The sequence below is a fragment of the Arvicanthis niloticus genome, chromosome 5, assembly GCF_011762505.2.
Source record: "Arvicanthis niloticus isolate mArvNil1 chromosome 5, mArvNil1.pat.X, whole genome shotgun sequence".
In the NCBI taxonomy this organism is placed as follows: Eukaryota; Metazoa; Chordata; class Mammalia; order Rodentia; family Muridae; genus Arvicanthis; species Arvicanthis niloticus.
Genome location: NC_047662.1, coordinates 95,154,167 through 95,179,098, shown reverse-complemented (window position 1 = coordinate 95,179,098; position 24,932 = coordinate 95,154,167). Strand labels below are relative to the sequence as shown.

At 37.4% G+C, this 24,932-nt stretch overlaps 1 protein-coding gene across 4 annotated transcripts in view; it reads left to right on the top strand.

The window, feature by feature from the left end:
• Plppr1 (phospholipid phosphatase related 1) overlaps nucleotides 1-24,932 on the top strand; it is a 247,265-nt gene that overhangs the window by 210,351 nt on the left and 11,982 nt on the right. For all 4 annotated transcript variants that reach the window (XM_034502782.2, XM_076934990.1, XM_076934991.1 and 1 more), the window contains one exon: nucleotides 7,662-7,794. In XM_034502782.2, coding sequence (XP_034358673.1) covers nucleotides 7,662-7,794 — 133 coding nt within the window. The remainder of the gene's footprint in view (nucleotides 1-7,661; nucleotides 7,795-24,932) is intronic.

The following is a 24,932-nucleotide window of genomic DNA, read 5'->3' as shown; positions in this document are numbered from 1 at the left end:
CAGTCTCTCTGCTAGGAACCTTGATTGGTTATGGAAGATGGCTAGTTCAGGCTCCATATCCCCATTACTGGGAGACTTTGCTAGGGTCACTCCCATAATTCAAAGTATCTATGTTATCTGCACTAGGTATCTACAGTGCCCCCTAACTGCCCCCCCCAACTAAATGTATCATGATACCTAAAGATAAGTGTAGCTTTCAAGCCTCCATCAAACACCTTCTTAGCTACAATGACAAATAGAGAAAGCCACAACTGATTAAAATTCAGAGAGCAGTTGAACATTGGATACATCTACAATACAACTCCTGCAGCTAATGTCCCTCCGGGGATATCATAAAAGCAAGAACAGGAAAACTATAATAATCAGAGGAGCAGGATATCTGCTGTGGGATTGTATCCTCTAGAAAAGACAGGAAAGCTATATCCAGAATAGCTCAACTATAAGGCTGCCTAGGCAAGATCTAAACAAAGACAGTACTGAAAGACTTGTGAGCATAGAAAAGGAAAATATCACCATGGAATCACTACCCATAAAGAAAGAACTAATGAGAGATCAAGGATGATCCCTATAATTGGATATTCACTTCCAAGAGGTCAGTCCCAAAATCATTTACACATAACAACACCAAATGGACACAGAAAATTCTGTTTATACCAAACTTATAAAGCCTATGATTAACATTTCTTAAAAAAATGTATAAATGCAAAAAGGAAAAGGGGGCATGGGATAGGGGTTTTCTAAGGGGGGGAATGGGGAAACGGGATGGTATCTGAAGTGTAAATGAAAGATCTAATAAAAAAAATAAAAAAATAAAAAAAAGTTTACACATGTATGCATACATACATGTGCAAATACATACATATATAAATGTATATACATGATAGAAGATAGATAGATAGATAGATAGATAGATAGATAGCTAGATACAGATAGATAGATTGAGATAGATAGATTGAGATAGATAGATAGATAGATAGATAGATAGATAGATAGACAGACAGATAACTGGGCCATGAGTTTAAGCAGCAATAAGGATGTAGGCAACTAAAAGGGATTGGAGGGAAAAAGGAAGAGGAAAATCATGTAATTACATTTTTAATTAATTTTTTCTTTTAGTTTTAAAATGGTCATCCTAGAGATAAAGCAATTCATGTCAAGAATGTAAGGATGGTTCAACATATGCAAATCTATACACATCATACATCACATTCATAGAATGAAAGATAAAATCGTGATTGTTTTAGAAGATAACAGTGTAGAATAATATTCAATATTATTTCATTATGAAAATGCCAAGTGAGTTGCCTGAACACAGTAAAAAATGATATATAACATATTTATACTGGACAGGGGGATGTCAGGTTCCTTCACTTCTACTTAGCACAGTCCTAACTAAAGTAGATAACAAAGAGAATTAAAAGGTGTCTAAACTGTAAATAAGAAATTACATTGTACCTCTTTGCAGAACACATGGTCTTCTACTCCAAAGACCCAAATGATGCCACCCAAATTTGTGACACTAAGCCAATTCAGTAAGCTAAGGTATGTATAGTTAGTATACGGAGATCAGTAGCATTTATATACACTTGTCAAAGGTTCTCTGAAAAATGAATCAAGAAAGCAATGTACAATAGTCACAGCATTTTAAAATAACATTAAGAAGGCCAGAGCAGTGCCTTCTGGACATGATTACTGAATATTCATGAACTCACAGGTTTGGTTTACTTCACAAAATCAACTGAGTCAACTGTCCAACATGGATGGGAGAAATGGTCACGACACCCGAGCCCTAGCTGAGGAGCTGTTGGCAGTTAATGGCTGCTGGGAGAGTGGGTTGTTCAAAATATTACAGTAAATTGAAGAGGGCAAAATACTTGCAAGAATTTTATGAAGGTTGACCCTGCTCCAGTAGATGGCCCTTCACCTATGCACACATGGATATTATTAATTGTATTCAGTGAGATATTTCAAAGTAAAAGAAAGATTGAAGAGATAACTCAGAGGTTAAAGGTACTTGTTACTATTCCAAAGGACTCAGTTTCAATCACCAGGAGCCACATAATGGCTCACAGTTATCTGTAACCCTAGTTTCAGGATACCTGACATCCTTTCTGACTTCCAAAGATTCGGCACACACATGGTGCATAGATATACATAGAGGTAAATGGTGTTGGGTAAGTTGGAAATCTACCAACAGTACAATGACTTTAGACTGTAATCTCATACTTAATGGAGTAATACACTCAAAACAAATTAAAGACTTAATGTAAACCCTATAACTATGCTAGAAGAAAATAAAGAAAAACTTTATGACAAAGGACTTGTTGATTTCTTAGGTATGACCCCAAAAGCATAGTCAATGAAAGAAATATATATAGAATTACAATCTAAATTATTTATGCCTAACAAAGGAAACAATTGTATAGAAAAAATCTTATACAGAATGGAAGAAAATATACACAAGTATACATGTAGCAAGTGATTCATATCTAAAATACAAAAAGAACGCAATAGGTCTTCGATTAAAAGTTGTCAACTGATCTGAATAGAATACATACATAGTTTTCAGCATCATTACTCCCCGTGGAAATACAAATTACAGTAGCAATGAGATAATGTCTCAACCCCTATAGGATGGGCCTTCCAAAAGACAAAAATAAAAAAAAAAATGTGAAGAACAGGAAACATTATAACAAGGGTTAATAGAGATGGGAATTAGTGAAGTCACTATGGAAAAACACTATGGACATTCCTTGAAAATGTAAACATGGAATTGCCATGTGGTCCATCTATCCAAAAGGAAATGAAGTCAATATAATGACTCACACATCTATTGCAGCCTCATGCCAACATACAAATCATACAACAGCCAAAATGGCAAATCATTCCAAGTGTCCAGAAACAGATAAATGCATAAATAAATGTGGTGTCAACTATAAACACTTAGGAAGTCAATCTTGGTGTGAATGAGCCTTCATAACATTCTATGTGGCATAAACTAGACACAGAAATAAATGCCGCATGATGTCACTCATTGTGGACTCTAAAGCAGACCTCACCAAAACAGAATAGAATGATGACTAGTGGGGACCTGGGTGGTTATGGATGGAGAAGGCTTAAGCAGATATTGTTTAAATGATTTGAAATTTCAGTTAACTGTGTACCTACAATAAACCTATAACAGTGTACAATATGGCTACCAAGATATTTTGATCTTAAAAAATGCTGAGTGAATGCTAAATACTCACATTCCCAAAGAGATAACTGTGTTGGTAAGACACATGTTAATTATCTAGAGCCATAGATTCTACAATATAAATGCACTTTAGGGCATTATGCTGAACATATTAAAATGCATAAAATTTTATCTGTTAAAATCGTTTTAATTTTATGAATAAATGCAGCAAAACAGGGTACCCAAAAATATCACTGTGTTTCAGTATAGTTTACATGTTTGCACTTGAGTTTTTGTAGGTGAAAAATGACTAACCAAGTATGGCAGTTGCCCTCATGACTTAAAAGTATGCTTACTACTGTGTAAAAGGTTACATATCACTTAACATTGTGACTAGCATACCTGGGAAATGACAATACATTAATAGGATTTATCTACAGGTCATTCTTGCCAGGGCTAGTTTGGCCTTGGCCATTTCTCACTGGAGGACACTCTAATTTGCCACGATTGATATGGAGTTTGTTAGCCAACAATCAGAGAGGCTTAAATAAGTAAGGCAGCCAAAACTGAACACATGGAGACTCCCACACGCTCCAGCTGCTCTTTGTACAGATGATGGATTAAGACAAAATGGTCCAGCAGAAGTACAGATGGAGAGGCCAAGGCACTGCCAAAGCCAGAGCCCTAAATCTTCCATCATGAGCAAAATGCCATCCATGGTGGGCTGCAAGTTTGGCAGAAAACAAAGGCATTCACAGTCCTGCATCCTAAGGCAGAATCATTTCCCTACAAAAATAGAAGATCAGTGAGTGGAGAAATATTGATGGCACGTGTAGTTAGGAAGATGACTGTCCTGGCACTGTGAAAGGAGCTGGATTGCTCCATCAAAATTTTACAACATTCAGGAATATATCACTCCATTTTGACTATAAATGACCCTCTGACCCCTCCTTCTCTCCATCCTCTTTCTTTTAGTTCTTATGTGCTTAGTATATTCCAGGCACTGCCAGTATTTGAATATATATATATATATATATATATATATATATATATATATATATATATATATATTCAAATTACATTTTCTTTTTTCTTAATTAATTTTTATTGAGTATATAAAATAAGGGAATTCATTTTAAATATACTCTTGCTCCATTTTTCTCTCTTTTATGTTCCATACTTCCTTTGTGAGTGTTGGCTTGTGATATTAGCTTTGTATCAATTTTCACATTCTTAATGCTTAAATTCTGTTTATTTATTGTATGTATGCACATATGAACATGCCACAACTTCTACATGTGAAAGTCAGAACACAATGTATAGAATCAATTCTCTCCTTCCCTCATGGAGGTCCCAGGAACTGAACTCAGGTCATCAGGCTTGAGTACTACAACTAGTGATCATTATTTTAAGCAAAATAAGCCAGACTCAGAAGACATAGTTCATGTTTTTTTCTCATGAGTGGGCCTAGGATTATGCATATATATTATATATACTTGATTTATATATTAATGAGAAACATGTTGTAGATGTATAAGAATTAGCAGAGTTTCTTAGCTAGGACATACATTTTACAAAAAGGATAAAAATTGATGCAAATCTGGGTTTTCTAGAGAAAGGAAATCTTCTCTTCCACGTTGGGTACTCCATTTTTCAGTACTTTCTCAGTAGACTGTGCTCATCCTGGAACCTGCCTCTCTAGTGGATTACTTAAGTGCTTCATGATAACAGAATAATTATAGTAATGATGACTACAGTGGGAATGCTATCAACTGCTATCAAACAACTTCACTTCTATAGTGCATAGGAAGATTCAGACAGTGTTCAAAATAATTTATATATGAATATACACCCATACACTTGTATGCATATACAGTACATAGCATATATATATTGTTGGCTTAACTATATATAAAATTAAACATATATGCTTATGTATTTATATATATAATGTATGTATATATAAACTGTATGTATATATACATACAGTAAATATATGTATGTATATATGTATAAATATATAGTTAAGCCAAAAATATATATGTACATAGTATAATCCTGATTATAGAAATAAAATATTTGAGGTATAAAGGGTCATGAAGATGATAGATAGATAGATAGATAGATAGATAGATAGATAGATAGATAGATAGATAGAAAGAAGAATGTAGGATAATTCAGGGGGCTATTCTATTATCCCTTTTATCTCTCAAATGAATGACACAGAGACCTGGTATATTTATTACAAGCTTAATGCTTCTGGTACTAAGTTGAACAGGTTCTAAGCTATTCTAACCTGACTTTGCTGGCCTGTCCTACTTCCCAGCCTACTTTCCAACCAGTTGTCCTGTTACTGCCAACTTGGTCTGACCTTCTTCCTTCTTCTTCTGTGTCTTCTCAGCAACTCCCCTGCTCATGGTGAATGCCTCATGGTGGATCTCTCAAGGCAAATCTCTTCTCTTTGGCCTCTACCAGAGACCCCCTCATCATGCCTGGCTATCCAGCCTCCTCTCACCTCCCCAGCTATTGGCTGAATGAGTTCTTCATTAACCAATCAAAGATAATGGGGAACAATGTTTTACAAAATTCTGAATCAGAAAACACTTCATAATAATGACAATTTAAAAATCCCAGACTGCATCCAGATCTCTGTGCACAGTCATCAGCATCTGAATACACAGTGCACAAAAGCATTCCCCAATGTGAGAATCAGTGTTTGGATGAAGGAAAGAAAAGGGGAATTTGAGGACGTTAATTATAATTATGTTATAATATAATTATATTTATATGTATAAAATAAAAAGAAAAAAGAAAAATTTAAAGGTCAAATAGTGTGCCCAAGGTTATCAAGGCCAGCTGGCTTCAGAGTTTCACCTCTTAACCACTACACTTGTACAGAATAGTAAACATTTGAATGTCTTACTAGTACTAAAAACACCAATAGACAAATGGGCTAAGTATATGATTCTTTTAGCTACTGAAGAATTCTTGTGATATTACAGTGTGGCATTTTGGGGAGTAGTGAAAATAGACTCACATGCCACATTCTAGAGCTGCTTCAGACACAAGTTGGCTGTATGTAGCCAAGTCTCTAAGACAGTCAGTGACCCCACCACTAAACAGGAACAGCACATAGATGGTTTTGAAATTTTAGATTTTAATTTCTAAACCCACGTATGTTCTTTGATACTATTTTTTTTTCTGCAGATACTTTGTGATTACAAATGTACAAAGTAGCGGGAGGCTGGAGAGATGGCTCAGTGGTTGAGAGCACTTGTTGTTATTTCAGAGGACCTGAATTTCATTACCAGCATATACATATTGACTCACAGCCATCTCAAACTCAGTAACAGGGAATGTGATGCCCTCTTTTGGCCTCCACAGATACTAGTCAAGTTTATGATACACATGCATATCCAGACAAAACATTCATACAACTAAATACATCAAAAAATTAAAGAATCTAAAACATGGAGATTATTAAAACATTGATAAAAATTTTCCAAAATCACAGGTTATAGGAAGGCAGAGAAAAGCATTTTTAAATCATGCTCTTCTATAATTAATTGGAAATAGAATTAAGAAAATCACAACTGTGTATAGTAATTTGGGAAGTGTAGGGTTTGAGTCTTGTTAACCTGGATTCAGTGTCCCCCACGTGCTACTTGTATGCTTTAGAGAATCTTCTTGATTCTCCAGGAAGGAAAGTGTATTTATACCTAGGCTACAGATCTGCGCATGTCAACATGCTGAAGTGCCATACACGTAGTATCTAAAGGATGACAGTATTGTTAACTTTTACTCCTTGTTGATAACTTCCATCTTCAGGTGTAGCAGTGCCAGGGGTTATTAACACGTATCCATGCTGATCCTGTATATTAAACATTAGTCTACTATGCCTGGTGTTATCAGCATATTTTTTAAATGTCAGTGTAGATGTTGATCTCAAAGAGTTTACAATCCATGAAAGGGTATAATGGTGTAAAGGGTATTAGTTCAAGAAGGTAGAGATGGATATGGTACTAAAGAAGTCACACCCAATCCACTTCAGTGTAGGAGAAACACACCTCAGGCAAAAATAATCCAATAAGTATTGACATGCAAATAATAACATATTGTGCGGTGTAAACATGTGCCTTCTTGAACCATTACCTATCAGTCATTCTTCATCATTGTGATTTCCAATGTGAATTAAAAGATGAATGCTACCACAAGCTTTATTATAAACTCCACAAGAAACTATTATTTCGATTTATATTTTGTATGACCTTAGAGTTTAATATTTTGCCCAGTTATATCGTAAATGATCAAAAATTGTTTTCTCCAATTCTTTTGAAGAATTAAATACAAGATACTCACTCACTATCTCCCCATCCAACCTGATATCTTTTAAAGGACTGTAATTCCTTAGAAGTTATTTTGTATACCCCTGCTATCTTTAATCAAACAGTTCTCCCACTTGACATGTCTTCAACATTTCTTCCAGATTTTCATTGGTGAAATATCCATGTATTTCATAAAGTCGACAAGAGAGTCCCTGATTGCTGAGGAGAAAATGATCCTGACAGGGGACTGCTGCTACCTGAGCCCCTTACTCCGAAGGATCATCAGGTTCATTGGTAAGTTCAACAAACAGTTGTGCTCTTAAGGATAAGCGAAGCTTACTAAACTTGGTAGATATACTTGAGAAAATAAGCCAGGATATAGCAGGGCCAGCATTAAAAGCAATGGCTGTTTGGGGATTTTCCACTAAGGGTAAAGGTAAACCTAATCTTTATGCCATGTCAATATTTGATCCTTGAAGTAAGATGTGATTTATTAAATTGTTTTATACAGTCAAATATTTGATCCTTGAGGTAAGGTAGTATTTACTAAATTGTTATGCAGAATGATTCCAAACAGTTTTTTTCTGCTCAACATTTCCCTAAGATCATTCCTGGACATATGTTTTAACATCAATTGGGTTTTGACATATACTAAAGGGTAAGGGTCAGGGAAGGGTTGGGGGTCAAATGGGAATATCAATAAAATGAAATAATCAAATTTTCTGACAAAGTTCTCCTGACTTGTAGACTTGTTATTCAGAAAATTTAACAAAATATGAGATATCAAATCCATCAGATTCTTGAAAGTAATGCCTTTTTAAACTTGGAAAAGTAATGTTTAGTTTATTGTTCATAATAAAGAATAATGAAGGCATGTTTGATGTTCTTCCTAAAAAAATGCCTATATTGTTATGGATAATGATTATAGAATAGGAATTTGTATATTAATGTAGGTAGAAATTTAAATATTGCCTAATGCTCTCTTTATAAATAAATGGTCAATAAATGATCATTAGGTCAATAGTGTAGGAAAACCTTGTAAATGTGCTGACAAGACCATCATAGAAGCTCCAATAAAATTTCTAAACTATGAACATATCTGTTATTTAAAAAGCTATGGTACTATTTAGAAGACAGGGGACTAGTATATCATGCTCTATACCTTTTGACAAATAATTAATACTTTTCTTCCTATTATATAAAAAGTTTCAAATTATAAACAAATGACCTTATCAAAGTTTAATACAGAATAATATCTCTGGATTAGGAATGAAGAAGGTACTAGAGCAGGAAGCCTAAGAAAAGGTTATGTAAATATAGCAAATTAAAACTTAACACTTAAATACTCTAAGGAATGTATGAAAGTCTGCAAATTAAATTTTTTCTAAACTTCAGAGGACCACATTTGACTCACTTGGGTATAGCTTAATCAATATGATGTTACTACTGTCTAAGTCAACAGTTCCAAACAATGGTTCTTTCCAAACATGTCCAAAGTTAGACCAGTTTCCACCAAAATAACTAGCTACCAAATCATGAGAAAGGAGGAGAGAAGAGAGTATTTATCCCATTCAATACTGAACTAGATAGTTCATTACATTACTCCATTTGATCCATCCAACATTACATGAAGTGTTTTAGTTTTTGACGTGTATAAAGACCCTACTAAAATACAAATCGAGATTTGACTCAAATCTATAATTCATGTGATAATTTATGTAATATACTATAATTTATTTATAATTTTATTCAGTATTGTACAGTCCTTCCATTTGATCTGCTCTCTACACATGCAATTAAACAACTTATTCAATGAAAACCATTTTAATTAATTATTTATTTACATCCCAAATGTTGCTCCCTCCCAGTTCCCCCTTCCAGAGTTCTTTACTCCATCCCCTTTGCCTCTGAGAGGGTACTCCCCCACCCCACCCACTAAAATTCACTATAAATATCTTTAAAAGTCACTGTTACAGTTTCTTTGCAGAGAGACATCATATCTATATGGAACTCACCCTACCTGGGACATCGTCCAAAGAACAGAAATTTTAAATGTTGTACATCCCTTATGTAGGACCCTGTGGCTTATATAAATGCTTAGGAGAGATGACAAAGGCTCCCAATCTCCCAAGGTGAACCCTCTACATAGTATGCTGTGGCCCATGAAATCATCACTTGAGACAGAACATTGCTCAAGGCATGGATTCAAGATCAATGGAGGATCAAGTTCCCACTATTAAATGATGACACGTTTTTTCCATTTGGCCTTTGTATGCAAGGAGGAATATGTTGAAGAGACTACCAATATTACCATGCCATCGTATGGCTGTGGGGAAGGAATTATTGTAGATATTAGACAGAGAACAGCTGGAGGCATCTGGAAGAGTGCAAGAGCACAGAAGGAAAGTAGACTTAACAAGGCCAGCAGACTGAATGTGGCCAGGGCTATCTCTGAGAGATGGGAAAACAGCAGGGGCTAGAGAATAAAGAACACAAAGAGAGAACAGTGGGGTTGTAAAGAGAGTGAGTAAGTAGTTGGGGTAAAGGAAGGATCAGAGAACAGGCATGGGGGACTTTGGAATGAATAACAAGTACTTGTGGTAGTGAGGGAGCTTGGAGGCCAGCACTGGAGGGAGCTTTGCTATGAAGCCACAGGTGTATGACAATGAAGACTCATGTGTCCCTTCAGCCAGAAGTAAGAGAAATGACTCCTTTCGGCAAATAGGAAGCAGTCTCACAAGTCCCTGAGGAAGGCTGGCCAGAAATCCTCAGAGTGCAGCTTGAGGCTCCTTTCTGGGTATTTGAACTGCCTTTTGGAGTCTGGAGAACTGGAATTTCCTTTGGAACTGACAAGTTTATCCTAAGATAGTAGAAGTGTGGATGCTAAAAGCATAAGGCAGAGAAAGATATGCAAATAAATCAACATGATACTGTAGCCAGTAGGTAATATGTAAAGCTTGAGAAATTAGAAGCAGCAATAAAAAGCAATGATCGTAGTATCACAAGAGGACTTGCTTCATATATTCCTTGTTGTATGACACAAGTTATCTGCCTAGTTGCTCAACCAGAAAATCTGGGAGACTCTCACCATTTGGAAACTTGTTAGCAATGCAGATCTGTGGAATGCACCCTACACTTACTCAGATGATTTAGCCTGATGATCAAAGTGAAATGTGAAAACCACTCACTTAGGCAATTAAAATTTTTTATCCTTATGAGAGATTTCTCCACATGTTACCTTGAAACTCAGAAACTCAGTTATATTCAGCCTCAACTCTACAAAAATACCATCTTGCTGCCATTGGGACAGCCTGAAAGTCCCAGTGGTCCTCCTGTCGCCACCTGCTACAGCACTGAGGTTACAGGCACACGGGGCCACACCCAGTTTCTTACATGGGTTCTGGGGAGTCAAACTCAAGTGCTCATGCACTTGGTACATTCCAAGCACCCCTACACACTGAGCCATCACTCTGAACCATTTTCTTATGTTCTTTGCATAGCTTCCAGAGCCCTTAGTGATCTGAGACCTCTTTTGTTTCTAGTCTCATGTCCTATGATAAATTGCTTTAGTGGCCCTCAGAAAGATTATAGGATTTCCATCTCAGTTCCTGTTCATTACCTATTTAAACCTATCCAAACAGGTCATCCAGACCCTCATTAAACCTCTCCTTTAATCTTTTATAGGTACTTAACATACTGGCATTGTAGCTTAAGTCTTTTGCTCCTAGTAATTTCTGATCCTTGCAAGGTGGGGACTTTATGTGAACAGCATATTGCAAGCAACATGCCTCAAACATAGACTTTGAATACATGTAGGGCTTGGGAAGTCTTTTTTAATTTTGTTTTTTGTTTGTTTGTCTGTTTTTGTTTTCCTTGTTGTTGTTGCTTTGGGGAGGGGGTTGGTTTTTTTGTTTTTGTTTTGGGGTATTTTTTTGGTTTTGTTTTTGATTTTGATAAATGAAGAGCAAAGATAAATTTTGTTAATTAATATATTTTCCTAAAACTAGTTTCACAAAGGCTGATTCTTATGTCTTCACTTGCCTCCTCTTTTTCATGACCCTGATTACCAATCCATAAGGCGAGTTGGAAAAGAGAGATGTGGAAGGTCATTCTGACTTTTTATACAGCAGTATCACAAAGAGGAGAGTAAAGAGGTCTATTTATCCAGGCAAGGTTAATTTCTGGGTATCTAGATTATTTTATTTATAAAAGAGAGGAATGTATTTGTTGAAATAAAAACTGTTTAAATGGAAATACTTCCTTTGACAAAAATTAAAGTAAAATAAGGCAGTTACTAAACTCTATTAGAAACGTTACTATAAAGAGCTTAATAGTCTTTTTTTTCCTAAGCCAGCAGTCACCAAAATACATAGTCTGCAATTGGCATTGGGAAATGACAACTGTTTTAAATGACTATTCTAATTAAGCCTAAATGGCATGATTTCCCCTTGCAGTTTATGTAATTGTTTATGAAGCCATTTTAAATAGTATTCCCTAGCAACTACCATCAGCTTTGTGTTAGAAAAAAAAAGTCAATGGATTAACAAATTATTTTACAGAAATATGTTTCCTAGCAGAAGTATCAGGAACAGCAGCATTCTGTCTGGCAGGAATATGTGGAGACATTCTTTCTGCAAGCCTTAGAAACAGACATCCTTTCAAACTCCATGTTCCATGTCAAATCATGTATCCTAAGAAAAAAGAGATGTTGATTAACTGTATGGATTAAGTGAATTTTCCATAACATAAATTAAAATAGCGAATTGATAACAGTGGGACTGGGAAAAATGGCTCTGCAGCTAGAGGAAATACTGATCTTGCAGAGGACCCAAGGATGGTTTCCAGCAGTCAGTCAGTGGTTCATGGCAGCCTCTCACTCCAGCTCCAGGGGATTCAACACCTCCAGCTTTCACAAGCATCTGTGCTTGTATCCACACACTCACACACATACACATGATCAAAAAATACATCTTTTTAAAAAATACAATAGTGCTATAGCTTCCATTATAACCTCAAATGTTGCAGCTGGAGCTGCCAAAAGCCTTGGGGGCTAAGTTGTTAGAGCCCGCACTGTCCCAAGCTGCCTGGTCGGGATTCAGCAAGAGAGAGAGTGAGGATGGACTTGAGGAATGGAGACCAGACAGAGTGTGATTCAATCCTGTTTATTCTTCAGTCTCTCTTCTTCTCTCCAAGTCCCTTGTTCCTAGTCCGAGTTCCAAGTCTCGAGTTCCTAGTCCCTAGTTCCTAGTCCCTAGTGCCTCCAAGTTCCAAGTTACTTCTTCCAAGTGCTAAGTGCCTAATGTCTAATTCCAACTTCTTCTTCCAAGTGCCTAGTGCCTAATACCTAACAATCCTTCTTCTGAGTTCTCTAGTCCAAATGTCTTCTTCCTCAATGCCTAATTCCTACTCCAAGTTATACTGAACTCTTCTGTCTGCCTCCCGCCTTTTATATGTCTCACTTCTAAGCCACACCCTTAAGTCACGCCCTTAAGTTACACCCTTAGGTCTTATCTCTAAATCTGATCTCTAAGTCATTCCCTTAAGTCTCAGCTCTAAATCACAGCTTTAAGTCTCACACACCCAAGGGAAGATCCTGGGTATCTAAAACAAGATGTTATCAGAATGTGCTCAGCTGTTGTAGGCTATTGTAATCAAATCTCTTGTCAGGGTATGTGGCTCAAGATGGCTGCAAGGATGATAGCCACCTTCTGTCGGCTCCCCACACTCAAAATCCTATTAAACATAATTACTGAAGGGAGACTATCCATGATATAATGAATATTAAAAGAATATAAATGCATATTAAAATATTTTCTATTTCTAAATGTAGAACTGAATCTGTGCATGGTAGGAGAACAAACACCTGGGATTCTAGCACTGAGGGAGGAGTGCGGGTGAGGATGAGGTGGCAATGTTGAGAGTTCAAATCCAGCCTGGGCTACATAGCAAAACCCTGTCTCAAATTAAAAAAGAGACAATATACAAGTCTATGTTATATTAATATGCCCTTAAAATGAGAACAAATAAAAGTGAAAAAAAGACCATGCATTTGAAAGACAGCAAGGAAGTTACATGGGAGGCTCTGGGGGTAGAAAAAAGAGAGAAATTATATAATTATAATCACAAAAATAAACTAAAAAATAATGGATTAAAATGAAGGTTAACCATTGTTACTTCAGAATGTAAGATATAAGTGAATTGTTTTGATATCTACTACTCTGTAATCTTGATTCATTTAATTCTGAATTGTTTAATTTTAAAAGCAGAAAAAAACTAACGATTTAAAAGTATTTATTACAAAGATGTGTGATGTCTCTCCTTTCCTCCTTTCCATGCCTTTTCCTTCTCAGTGCATCATGTTACAGAAAAGTAATCTATAGCCTTAAGTTCTCAAGAAAAATGAAACCCTGGCATCCTTTTCAGCAGTGAAGACTTAAGTAACAAAGCCATACATTCCCCCCAAAATATAAGGAGATAAACATACTTCTGGGGGAAAAAAACTATTGTAAAAATCAGTTCTTAAATGATTACTTTTTGGCTCAGCACTGAGAATTAGTAGAAAGAAGAATTAGCCAGGCGTGAGGCTCCCTTATAGAAAGAAGACTAAATTAACTTTCTCTTCCTGAATAGCTTTTCTGTGGAATTACTGGAAAAATACTACACACATGCCAACAGTAGACTCTCTTAGCACCTAAAACAGCCTACCATTCAGAAACCATTTATTATGGGCTTTTCATTGGTGACCACAGAGCTATTCTATTGTTATTTCTAATCAAAATGTAATTAAATACTACTCAAGTTTTTTGCAATTTAGGTCAAGTCCAAGGATTAAGAACACTGGACAGAATGAAAAGTGCCATGGTAAACAGTTAATGAATGTAACATTAATTAATACAGTAACTGTGATCTGAATGAAGCATGAATATTTTAAATGCACTTTTAAAGGTCATCATGTTTTATGGTTGTAAGGATTGATATTCAGAGACAAGCTTAATTTCAGCCTTTTGAGAACTAGAAAATTGGTCTCAATTTTAAAAGTCATTTAAATGTACTTATTCTAGAAAGAGATTTCATTTAATCATTTTATTTCTTCTTAATTATTTATCATTTAAACATGGGGGAATCAATCATGTTCACTTGACCTTCAGCTAATAGTTTACTAAGAACTTTCAGGTAGTAATTTATTGAGAATCTACTTTATGTTAGGTTCTGATAGAGCTGAGGGGGACACTTTTTATCAACAAAATTAAATGAAATTTTCTTTAGTTGATTTTCTAGTCTAATTTGGAAAGACAGGCATTAAACAACATCAATAACTAAATTATGTTTTTAGAAGATGTATACTACAGAGAAAAATTAATGGAGAAAATGAAATAGGGTGTTTGTGCCAACCTACATGTAAATCACAATGGAAGAAGTCTGTTGTCAGTCAGTAAGAATTGTCTAGAGTTAACAGAAAGTTGATAGAAAGACAGAACCACCAATACAGGGACAATTCCAGTGAGCAGGGGGGGGCAGGAAACAAAGCTAGTTTCATGTGCTGGCTGCAGAAAACTAACCTGCCTAAGAAGCCTAAAACTAGGTCACAATGTCATGGCATCCAGCTTTGTTTCTGAGTCATGAGTCTACACCATAAAAGAAAAATGTCAGTATCAATGCTTATAAACAGATAGGGATGATTTTGCAACTCAGAGATGGGAAAATTGAAGAGATCAGGAAGACAGGATCAGAGTGGATATTAGAGGTTTTAAAAGAAATGAAACAAAAATAATCTAATTGATTCTTGATCTCCTGAGACTAAAATGTTTGGAACTTTCTACTAGAGATGTGTACAGCTTCTGGACCATGAATATTGCTCAAGACTGCAGGGGAAGACTGATGTCAAAACTGGGAGCCATGGTCAGCTCTGCTAGGATGCAATCTCTGCTCAACACTCAGGAAGTCATGGGGGTGGGTGTAGATTTTGGTCGCTCTTCTCTGTGCAAGAGATGAATATTCTCCTTGGAATAGCGTCCTCAGTAACCTAACCAGACTCCTAACCCAGAATTCTATAGGCTTCTCAGATTTTAGAAGAAAGGATATAAAGACATTTGAGACTCCTTTTCTGAGGGCTCTACCCAGCAGGAGTATTTGCGGATTGGGCTCAAATAAGACCAACTGAGCAGAGAACATCTTTCCCTGGTACTTTGCAGGTTAGCCAGGGCAAAAATCACATCACTTGCATGAGCTCAGCTGATATAAACCTATGTTTCTCATCCTCAGCATGGCTGGCATGTTAAGCCAATGCTCTAGTAGCACAACTAGCATGATATGGTTTTGTTTCTGTTACTGTTATAAAATATCTTGGCTAAAAGCACCTTAGCAATGTTCCCAATCCCAGGTTCTTGACTGTTATTGTGATAAAATCAATGCAGCAAAGACTTGAAGCAGCTACGTGTGTCACATCCACAGTCGACAAGAGAGAAATGAATGCACACATGCTTAGAGCTCAGCTAGAGTTCTCTACTCTTCTATAGGGTAGGGCACCAAAGCAGGAGTGGTTATCACTTACTTTCACGATGTGTCTTCCTCTGTTGATGAAGATAACAAAGTCAATCCCCCTCAAAGGTGTCCATAATCTAACCTGATGGAGACAACCCTTCGTTAAGATTCTCTTCCCAAGTGACTGCAAGTTGTATCAAGATGACAATTAAAATTCACTGTCATAGTCAAGTGTTCCTATTTGTACAGGAGTAGAGCAAAATTGTCTACTTTGTATTCTTTAAGAAAACAAAGATGTTTTAACAACTGTCAAAATGTGATGGCTATTTTTGCTATGTAAGATATAACAAAATTTGTCATAGTCACAAAAGTACTATCTGAATATCTGTAGTTATTTGCAGCAGTTAATAGAGAGTAGGTTTAAAGCTTTATATAAGAATAACAGCAAGTGTGTTTAGGGGACTACTGAAATTATGATCACAGTACTCAATAAAATGCTTAGGAAATGCATCATGCCAGGACAGGAACATCAGTCCTATGTCTCTGTCCAGCCTGCATGATGCTGATCTGAAGGTGGAAAGGGGAATAGATCATCAACTACAGATTCAAAATCCTATAAACAGAATCAGAAAAAGATTTAAGGAATTGTGGGAGTCCTCTGAGCCCTTAGGTTTTAACATCTCTGTTTTCAGCTCATTGTAGAAGCATTTCTCTCTGCATCATTTGTATCCGGGCATACTTCCTGGGTTTATCTGTAGCCACATTCTACATCTACTTTATTTTAGATCATCACTGCCTCTGGCTAACATTTGTTTTTTTTCCCCTTACTAATTAGCATATAGGTCCACACTGCCTAGCAGGACTAAGAAGCAGCTACTTAAAGACTAATGGGGTGAAAGGGGCAACAGAGGGTGAAACAGAGGGGCTGACAGGGCAAGAGGGGGAAAAATAACAGGGTAAAAAAGGTAGATGACACCAGAGAGAGAGAGAGAGAGAGAGAGAGAGAGAGAGAGAGAGAGAGAACACCCAGGGTCTGTGTCTGTGTCTGTGCTATAAAGAATGAGCAAAGAAGGTATTCTCACTGAAATAAAACAATCTATTCCCAGTTTGTGCTATTATACTTTGGGAGGAGGGAGAGGTATATTTGTTAATTTGGGTTTTTTATTTATGAAGATATTTAGTGTTTGTGTTTTAGCTGATAAGCTGTCATGTTTTTAGGTAACTATCCTTTGTCATCACTTTCTATGATTAGAACTTACAACAATGACAAACATGGGGATTATATTTTAAACAGACCAACTCATTATGCCGTAGAAATTGTTTTTCTTGAAACAGAAGATAAATGACACATGGTGCTGAATATTTGCCTTAGCTTTGCAGAATTACAGATTTCTTATCTTGTCAGGTTTTAGAAAGAAGTTTAAAACTTATCTCTACTTTCATTTACAATATCAATATCAATTTAGAACTAATAATTTTTGAAGTATTTTTATGATTTGAATGACAGCTGTATGCTATGGAGGCTATTTAAAGCATATTCCAAAAGAATGCACATAGTGATAGATAGATAGCTACATTGTGAGGTGAGAGACCCTGAAACATTGGAAGTCAGTACGAGAAACTAGAATTGTGTAGGATTCAGAGACAGCCTAAGAAGAGAGAGAAAATATCCCACTTTCTGTCACCCAATTCCACAGCTAGGGAAAGCAGAACGCCTTTTGCTGGAATAACTGGAGTAATCCTAGTGACTAAAAAGTTTCATAATCCACACAGGCTTTTGGGTCACTTAAATAAACAAACTGAAATCTAAGAGGAAGCCTAGCTTTGGGAAAAGAACTCACACCATCTCCCAGTGACTCCACAGGATGCTGTAGGTAGGAACCATCTTGAAGAGTGAGCTGCTGTTTGAGATTACCCAACATGTTCCAATCTCTGTGATTTCATAGATATTTCGTATGCTAGGTTAGAAAAAGCTTTACCAATGCAGCTTGGCCCAGCAAGGTGACTGTGACCTAAGCGTGCTTGGTAGCCACATTGTGAATGATAGGTATTATCATACAAGGCCACTACCTTGAGGACTCAGAATCATGATGCTTGCCCTCTGAAAGCAGTGGTGGAGCCAGCTCCGTGAGACTCTGGTATCAGGACTGAAGGCAGCCACCATGCAGTTCCCATAGTCCCTATCACATTCAGATGGCTGAAGTTGACAGCAGGGAGGAACAGCCCACCTCTGCTCCTGCTCCTCCCAATAGTGAGGTGGTAGAAACATCAATGGCTTAGGTTCTCTTAGGTTTTTCCTCCACAAAGCCTTGTCCACTCTAGCTAATGTCACACACAGGCAAAACATGGCAGCATTGCTCTCACCATACTCACACACTTTCTGCACACACACACACATTTTTGTCTGAGCACACACAGCAATCAGAACCTAAGTGTGCCACAGAGTGATTACCATGATTCTTACTGCTACTATTTCTACTTATTCCCAAGTATTTTAAATAATTCTTGTGATGGGATTGCTGTCATGCTTTCCTGTCAAAATTGTTAAAACTTGTTATTGGTGTGTAGAAAATGGCTTAGTTTTTGTGTGCTGACCTTGTACCTCAAAGCGGTAACTCACCTTTCTGTTCTAATTGTGTTTTGCTGGAGACATGAGCATTTTCTCATCAGATCATTTGCAAACCAGGATGGTGATGATTCCCTCGTTTGTCAGGTGCCCTTTTTTCTTTTCCCTTGCCCAGTTGATTAGTTTAACAAGAAAAAAAAAATACTTGTTGGTAGAAATTCTAAATCACTAATGAAATAAGCTGTAGAAGACTTACAGAAAAGGGAGACTCCCCATGTTTGTGAATTAAATGGTTACTGTTAAGGTGTCTGTGCTACCCAAAGAGATACAGAGATCTGATGTAATTAATCCCCATTATAATACTAATGATGTACTTCATAGAAGTAAGAGAAAATCCAAATTTTTATATGAAAGCACACAAGACTGCAAACAGACAAGCAGCCACGAGTAAAGTGAACAAAGCTGGAGATGTTCTAGTTTTAAGACACATTGAAGAGGTACTGTAAACTAAATCCAACTCTTGACAAAGGCACCAAGACACACGGGAAAATGGACAGCCTCTTCTTCAGACAACACTGAAGAAATGATGTATCCACATCAGAAGACTGTGTGTATCTCTCAGCTTGCAGAAAGATCAATCCAAATGAACAAAGTACCTAAATACAAGACTGGAAACCCTGGGTTGGAAGAGGAGCATGGCAGCAATCTATGCCTCTAGCAGCACAAATAACAGAAGCAAAACTTGGAAGAAAGAGTTACATCAAGCTTAAAGGCTTTTGCATGTATTTTATTGCTAGTTCCTCAACCTAGGACTGACTTTAATACTTACATGTAATTAAAATGGTATAAAAGCAAAAAGGAGGAGGGGGAATGGGATGGGGGTTTTTGGGGGGGAGAAAATGGGGAAAGGGGATGACATCTGAAATATAAATAAATACAATATCCAATTTAAAAAAAAGAAAAGAAAGGCTTTTGCAGGAGAAAAGAAGTGAAACTATCTAAACAACAATGTGGACTAGCAAGAAGAAAGAAAAAGTCCAGAGGGAAGCGAGGAGATGGAATCTTCAATGTGCAATGCAAACCTGTATGAAAAGCTTAAAACATTTTAATGTTTTAAATGTTAATACCTTCTCACCAGAGTAAGCACACTGCCTACATAATGGGAGAAAATAGTTACCAACCATATATACAGTAGTTGATATCCAGGATACATAAAGAGATAAAGAACATTTTAAAATAATATATTTTTAAGGAACAAACAAGCCAGGTGTGGTGATGCACACTTGTAATCCCAGCACTAGGAGGTAGAGGCAGGAACATCAGGAATCTAGGCCAGCCTCACCTATCCACATGGATCAAAACAAGCGAACAAAATGACAGGCAAATGACCTGAATAGATACTTCTCAAAAGAGGAAATGTAACAGGAAAAAAAAAAAAAAAAGTAAACACGTGCTCTGAATCACTAACATCAAAGACATTCAAATCAAAAACATTTGATAGGTCATCTCACTCCACTTAAAACAAAATAATAAAAGAAATTTCTGTTTTGGATGTGGAGAAAAAAAAAGAACTCTGCTCTGTTGGTGAGAATGTTAATTAGTGCAGCCACTGTGAAGAACATAGAAGTAACCCAAAAAATGCAAATCAGTTTTCCTGTCTGACCCAGCTATTCCAGTTGTAGGTATACAGCCAAAGAGAGTGAAAGGGCTATGTCAAACAGGTGGGGGAGGGGGGAGGGCTGGGCAGTGCAGTCTTATGTGGCCACAAAGAAGATAGAAATACTGTCTTTTTTTGAGAAAATAGATAGATCAAGAGATCATTATGTTAAGTAAAACTAGACAAATTCTCTCTCTCTCTTCCCTCTCCCTTACCCTCTCCCACTCCCTTCCTTCTTGTTTCCCCTCCCTCCTTTCTTCTCCCTCCCCCTCATAAACACTAAAGAATGGTGACAATAGATCTATGTTTATTTAGAATTTGGGAGAGGTATTAGAGGTGGTAAAGTTTCCTTCAGTTTGTACAGTGCATGCTATGTGCATGGATGGACACATCACACTGAATCCCACTCCCACTGTTGTGCACAAAGTAATTTTAAATGTGATTTTTCAGAGAAGAATATCATCAGTCAGTAGTCTAAGTCAACTGTAGACCCATCATGGAATACCACCATCTGGCTAGGCAAGATGCAATAGTGACATACCTGTTCCGGGATAGCCAACCACTTTCTGATTGGATTGAGGCCTGCTGCATAAGAAGAAATTCAGAATAATACTATGGCTGAGGAGGTCATAGGCCACCATGGGAAAACTACTGCTATTGCTTTTTGCTAAATGAACATGATGTGTCAGCCAAATTATCTTCTAAATCACTGTGTTTATTATTTATATTGGTGATGCTGTTGTCTTTGGTCAGAGAATATTCTTTAGTAGTCAGTGGTAGCTGCAAAGATGCTTAAGTTAGCAAGCTGTAGTGACAGAAATTCCTAAAGAGAAGGACCCTGGAAAGGGTGCAATGGGTGAAATGGGAGGGGGTATGGGAGATGGCATGTTCTAACCTAGAATAGTGCTTTTCCCTATCAGTGAACTGTGACAGGAAGCTCAAGACAGGTTCCTCACCTATAACTTCAGAGAAGTCACCTGAAGAAAATGACTGAAGAGAAGGCTGGCTGATCACTGTAACCATCAGTTACTGGTTAACTTTGACAATACATAATGGTTTACTGCTGTCATTGTCCATGCCTACAGATAATTTATTTTGTATTTTTGAATAAAGACATTTGTACATTCCTGAAAAAAAAATTGTTGAATGCTCAGCCAGAAATGGAACATCTATACCATCCCTCCAAGGCTCTGAGAATGTCACAGAAAGGACAGAAAGAATGTAAGAGCTGGAGGGAAGCTAAGGTAGAGAGAGTGGGAAAGAATGCTGACTTATGGGCCTGGCATGGCTGCTGCACTCTTGAATTTATGGTTGATGTGCTAACCTACACAATATGGGGCCTATCAATATCCTTTATGAAGGAGAAGTGGGCTCATGAGCCCCCACTGTTGGCATTTTGTCTAGGCTCCGCCCCATAGTTGCCTGGCAACAGCCAGATGTGCCTGACTCACTATAAAAGGAGCTGTTTGCCCCCTCTTGCCCACTTGCTCTTGCTTTCTCCCTATTCCCCTCCCCCTCTCTCTACATGTGCTCATGGCCAGCCTCCTCCTCCTCTACTCCTCTCTTCTCTTCTCCTCTCTTTTCCTCTCTTCTCCTCTCTTCTCTCTCCTCCTCTTCCTCCTCCTCCTCCTCCTCTCCTTCTCCTTCTCCTTCTCCTTCTCCTTCTCCTTCTCCTTCTCCTTCTCCTTCTCCTTCTCCTTCTCCTTCTCCTTCTCCTTCTCCTTCTCCTTCTCCTTCTCCTTCTTCTTCTTCTTTATCATCTTCTTCTCTCTTTCTCTCTCTCTGACTTTCTCTGTCTCTACTACCCTCTCAACTCCCCTCCCCATGCCCTGAATAAACTCTATTTTATACTACACCATCTGTGTGACTGGTACCTCAGGGAGGAAGGGATATCTCAGTACTGGCTGAAGAGGCAGGCACCCCCTTCCCCCACACCATACCTCACCTACATCAAACATCTCTCTTCCCCTCTTACCTTTTTATAAGACACAACACCTACCACCACTGAAGATTTGTAAGAAGATAATGGTTGATTGGTTGGTGGGAAAGGGAAAGACATCTTCTTCAGTGGTATGTAGTTACTAGTAGGTGTCTATTCTCCTGTAAAGAAATCGTCTATGCTTTGTAAACAGCTTTAATGATAAAGTCAAGGGATCACACACAAAGAAGCCATAAAAGTAGAAGAGAGATGAGTGGATGAGAGAAGGGGAATATATGGGAAGAGGAGTGCATCAAGAGGGCAATGAGGGTGAATTCACTCAAAATACATTATCTACATTAGGAAGCTGTTGTACTGAGCCGATTATTATATAAAGTGTATATGTGCTAATTAGAAAGTTTAAGAAAATGTACCTAAATTACCAAAGTTATGATCTACCTCAAATAACTTCAGGCATCAAGTTACACTGCATAGATGTTTTAGAAACATCTCCTTATTATCATACCTTTTGATAGAAGAGGCTATTCAGTGTATTTCACCAAACTCTAAGAATAAAACTATTCATTTTAGTTTCTGAGAATTATAAAAAATATTCTCAAGGAGTTCAAGGTTGATGAACAAAGAAATAGCTAGGGTCTTTTACAAAAACACAGTGTGCTCTAACATTAACTATAGGTCACTACTCTAGAGGTTCTACAACCCTTTGTTGGCATGGAATGTGCCAGAGGAGGGTGGGATCCCTCCAGTGGGCAGTGCCCTTCAGATCTGGCTCAAACACACCAGGATGATATGTGAGGAGAGTTGATGCTGTTAAGCCAGCAGGAAAAGCAGATGTAAGCAGAGGAAAGATGGAGAAGCACAGCAAAACACTATAGCAGGACAGTGTCTGCAGAGCCCGCCATCCCAGAATCACTGTGGGCATAAAGCTGGCTCTTCCCACACTGATGCTGCATGCCTAGGAACCCTCCTTCTCCCAAAACCTACCATTGTTCTCATCGACGGCATGCCTGATGAAGAAAATGCCGGAGGAAAATGCTGTCTCTTTTCTATTTTCACGTCATAAATAACCCTCATTTCCTGGAAAAGATTGTCTAGACAGACTTATTACCCCTTGAACAAGCCACAGACTGGTCTTTAAAAACCTCACTTGAAGACGTTAAAAAAAAAAAAAAAAATCCAACCACTCAGACTTCTAGAGCCTGGGGGTAAGTCCTGCCAGGCATGATCAATGGATACCTGCTCTCCGGGGTCACAGCTCCTAAGTGTGAGTCGCCTGCAGCTAATAAAGATGCCAGTTCTCATTGTGATAAAGTACGTTCTTGCAAAGCCAGGGAAAGGAAAATTATAGCAATCAATACATATCAGAATGAAACCAGAAAGAGTCATAGAAAGACTAAGAATTCTATAATCTTACTCATGTATGGAATACAAAAACATGGACTTCAGCAAAGCTGAAGGGATGGAGAGAGGTTGTCTAATGAGTACGAAAGATAAAGGTAGCTATGGTGATAGGATAAGTATCAATGCTTTAAGGATTTACTCAGGTTTTTAGTGTGTTTTGCCTGTATGTAAGTTAGTGTACCACATGTATGCAGTACTCTGGGGACCAGAAGAAGGCATCAGATCCCCTGAAACTAGAGTTCCAGATAGTTATGTAGATACTGAAAATTGAACCTAACCCTCTGCAAGAGCCACAAGTGCTCTAAACCATGGTGCCCTCTCACCATCCAGTAACTATCAATATTGACAATGCACTATAGCTTTTAGAATTCTAGGGAAATGGAGTTTGATTATTTTCGCCAGTGTTTGAGGAAATACATATAAACGATGCTTTGATAACTTCAGTCATGATACAAATGATTTAAATATTCTACAACATATACTGAATGTATCAAAATATCACATGGTACCCCACAAGTATGTATAATTTTTATGTTTTTATATACCAGCTAAAAAAATGTTTTCAACTAAAAAATAAATCCTGTTTATCCATGGCCAAGCTTATTGAGGCTAAAGCTGTGGAATTTACCAGAGATTAAAAATCTAGAGGTGGAATACACAGGTTTCCCAGTTAAATAACAGTCAGAACACACACATGCACACATATATACATGCACACATATACACATGCATATACATGTATGCACACTTGTGTATGCACTCACATACACGCATACATGCAATGCACATATTCATGCACACACATTTACACACATGCGCATACATACATATACACACTCACAAAAATGTACACCTACATACAGATGCACATACACCCACACACACAAAAACACATGCTTGCACGTGAACCCCAAAAGATGACCCTGGAAACAATGGACTGGCTACTATTTGTGAAAGAGAGTTCTGAAGATATACTTACACTAATGATCTCAAGATCAGGGGTTATTTTGGTTTGTTCAAGTGGATTGAATGCAATCACAAGTGATTTTATGAGACAAATGAGAAAGTCAGGGCCAATGAAGCAGTGAAATAAGGTGAGTGCTGGAAAGAAGAAGGAACAAATTCTACCCTAGAAGTTTCCAGAGTTCACAGAAAGACGGCCCAGATAACCCTTGGAGTTTTGCTTGCTTAAAACCTACTTTGTTCTTCCAACTTCCATCACTTGGTGAGGACACCGATTTGCATTGTTTCAAGCCATAGTGTTTATGGCAGCTTTGTGTCGCAGCATTAAGGGACTGATACTATGGATAACAGTTGACTTGAATCTCTTTTCTATTTCCTCCTTTACTATTCCCTTCATCGAATAAAACAATGCAGTGACATTTTTG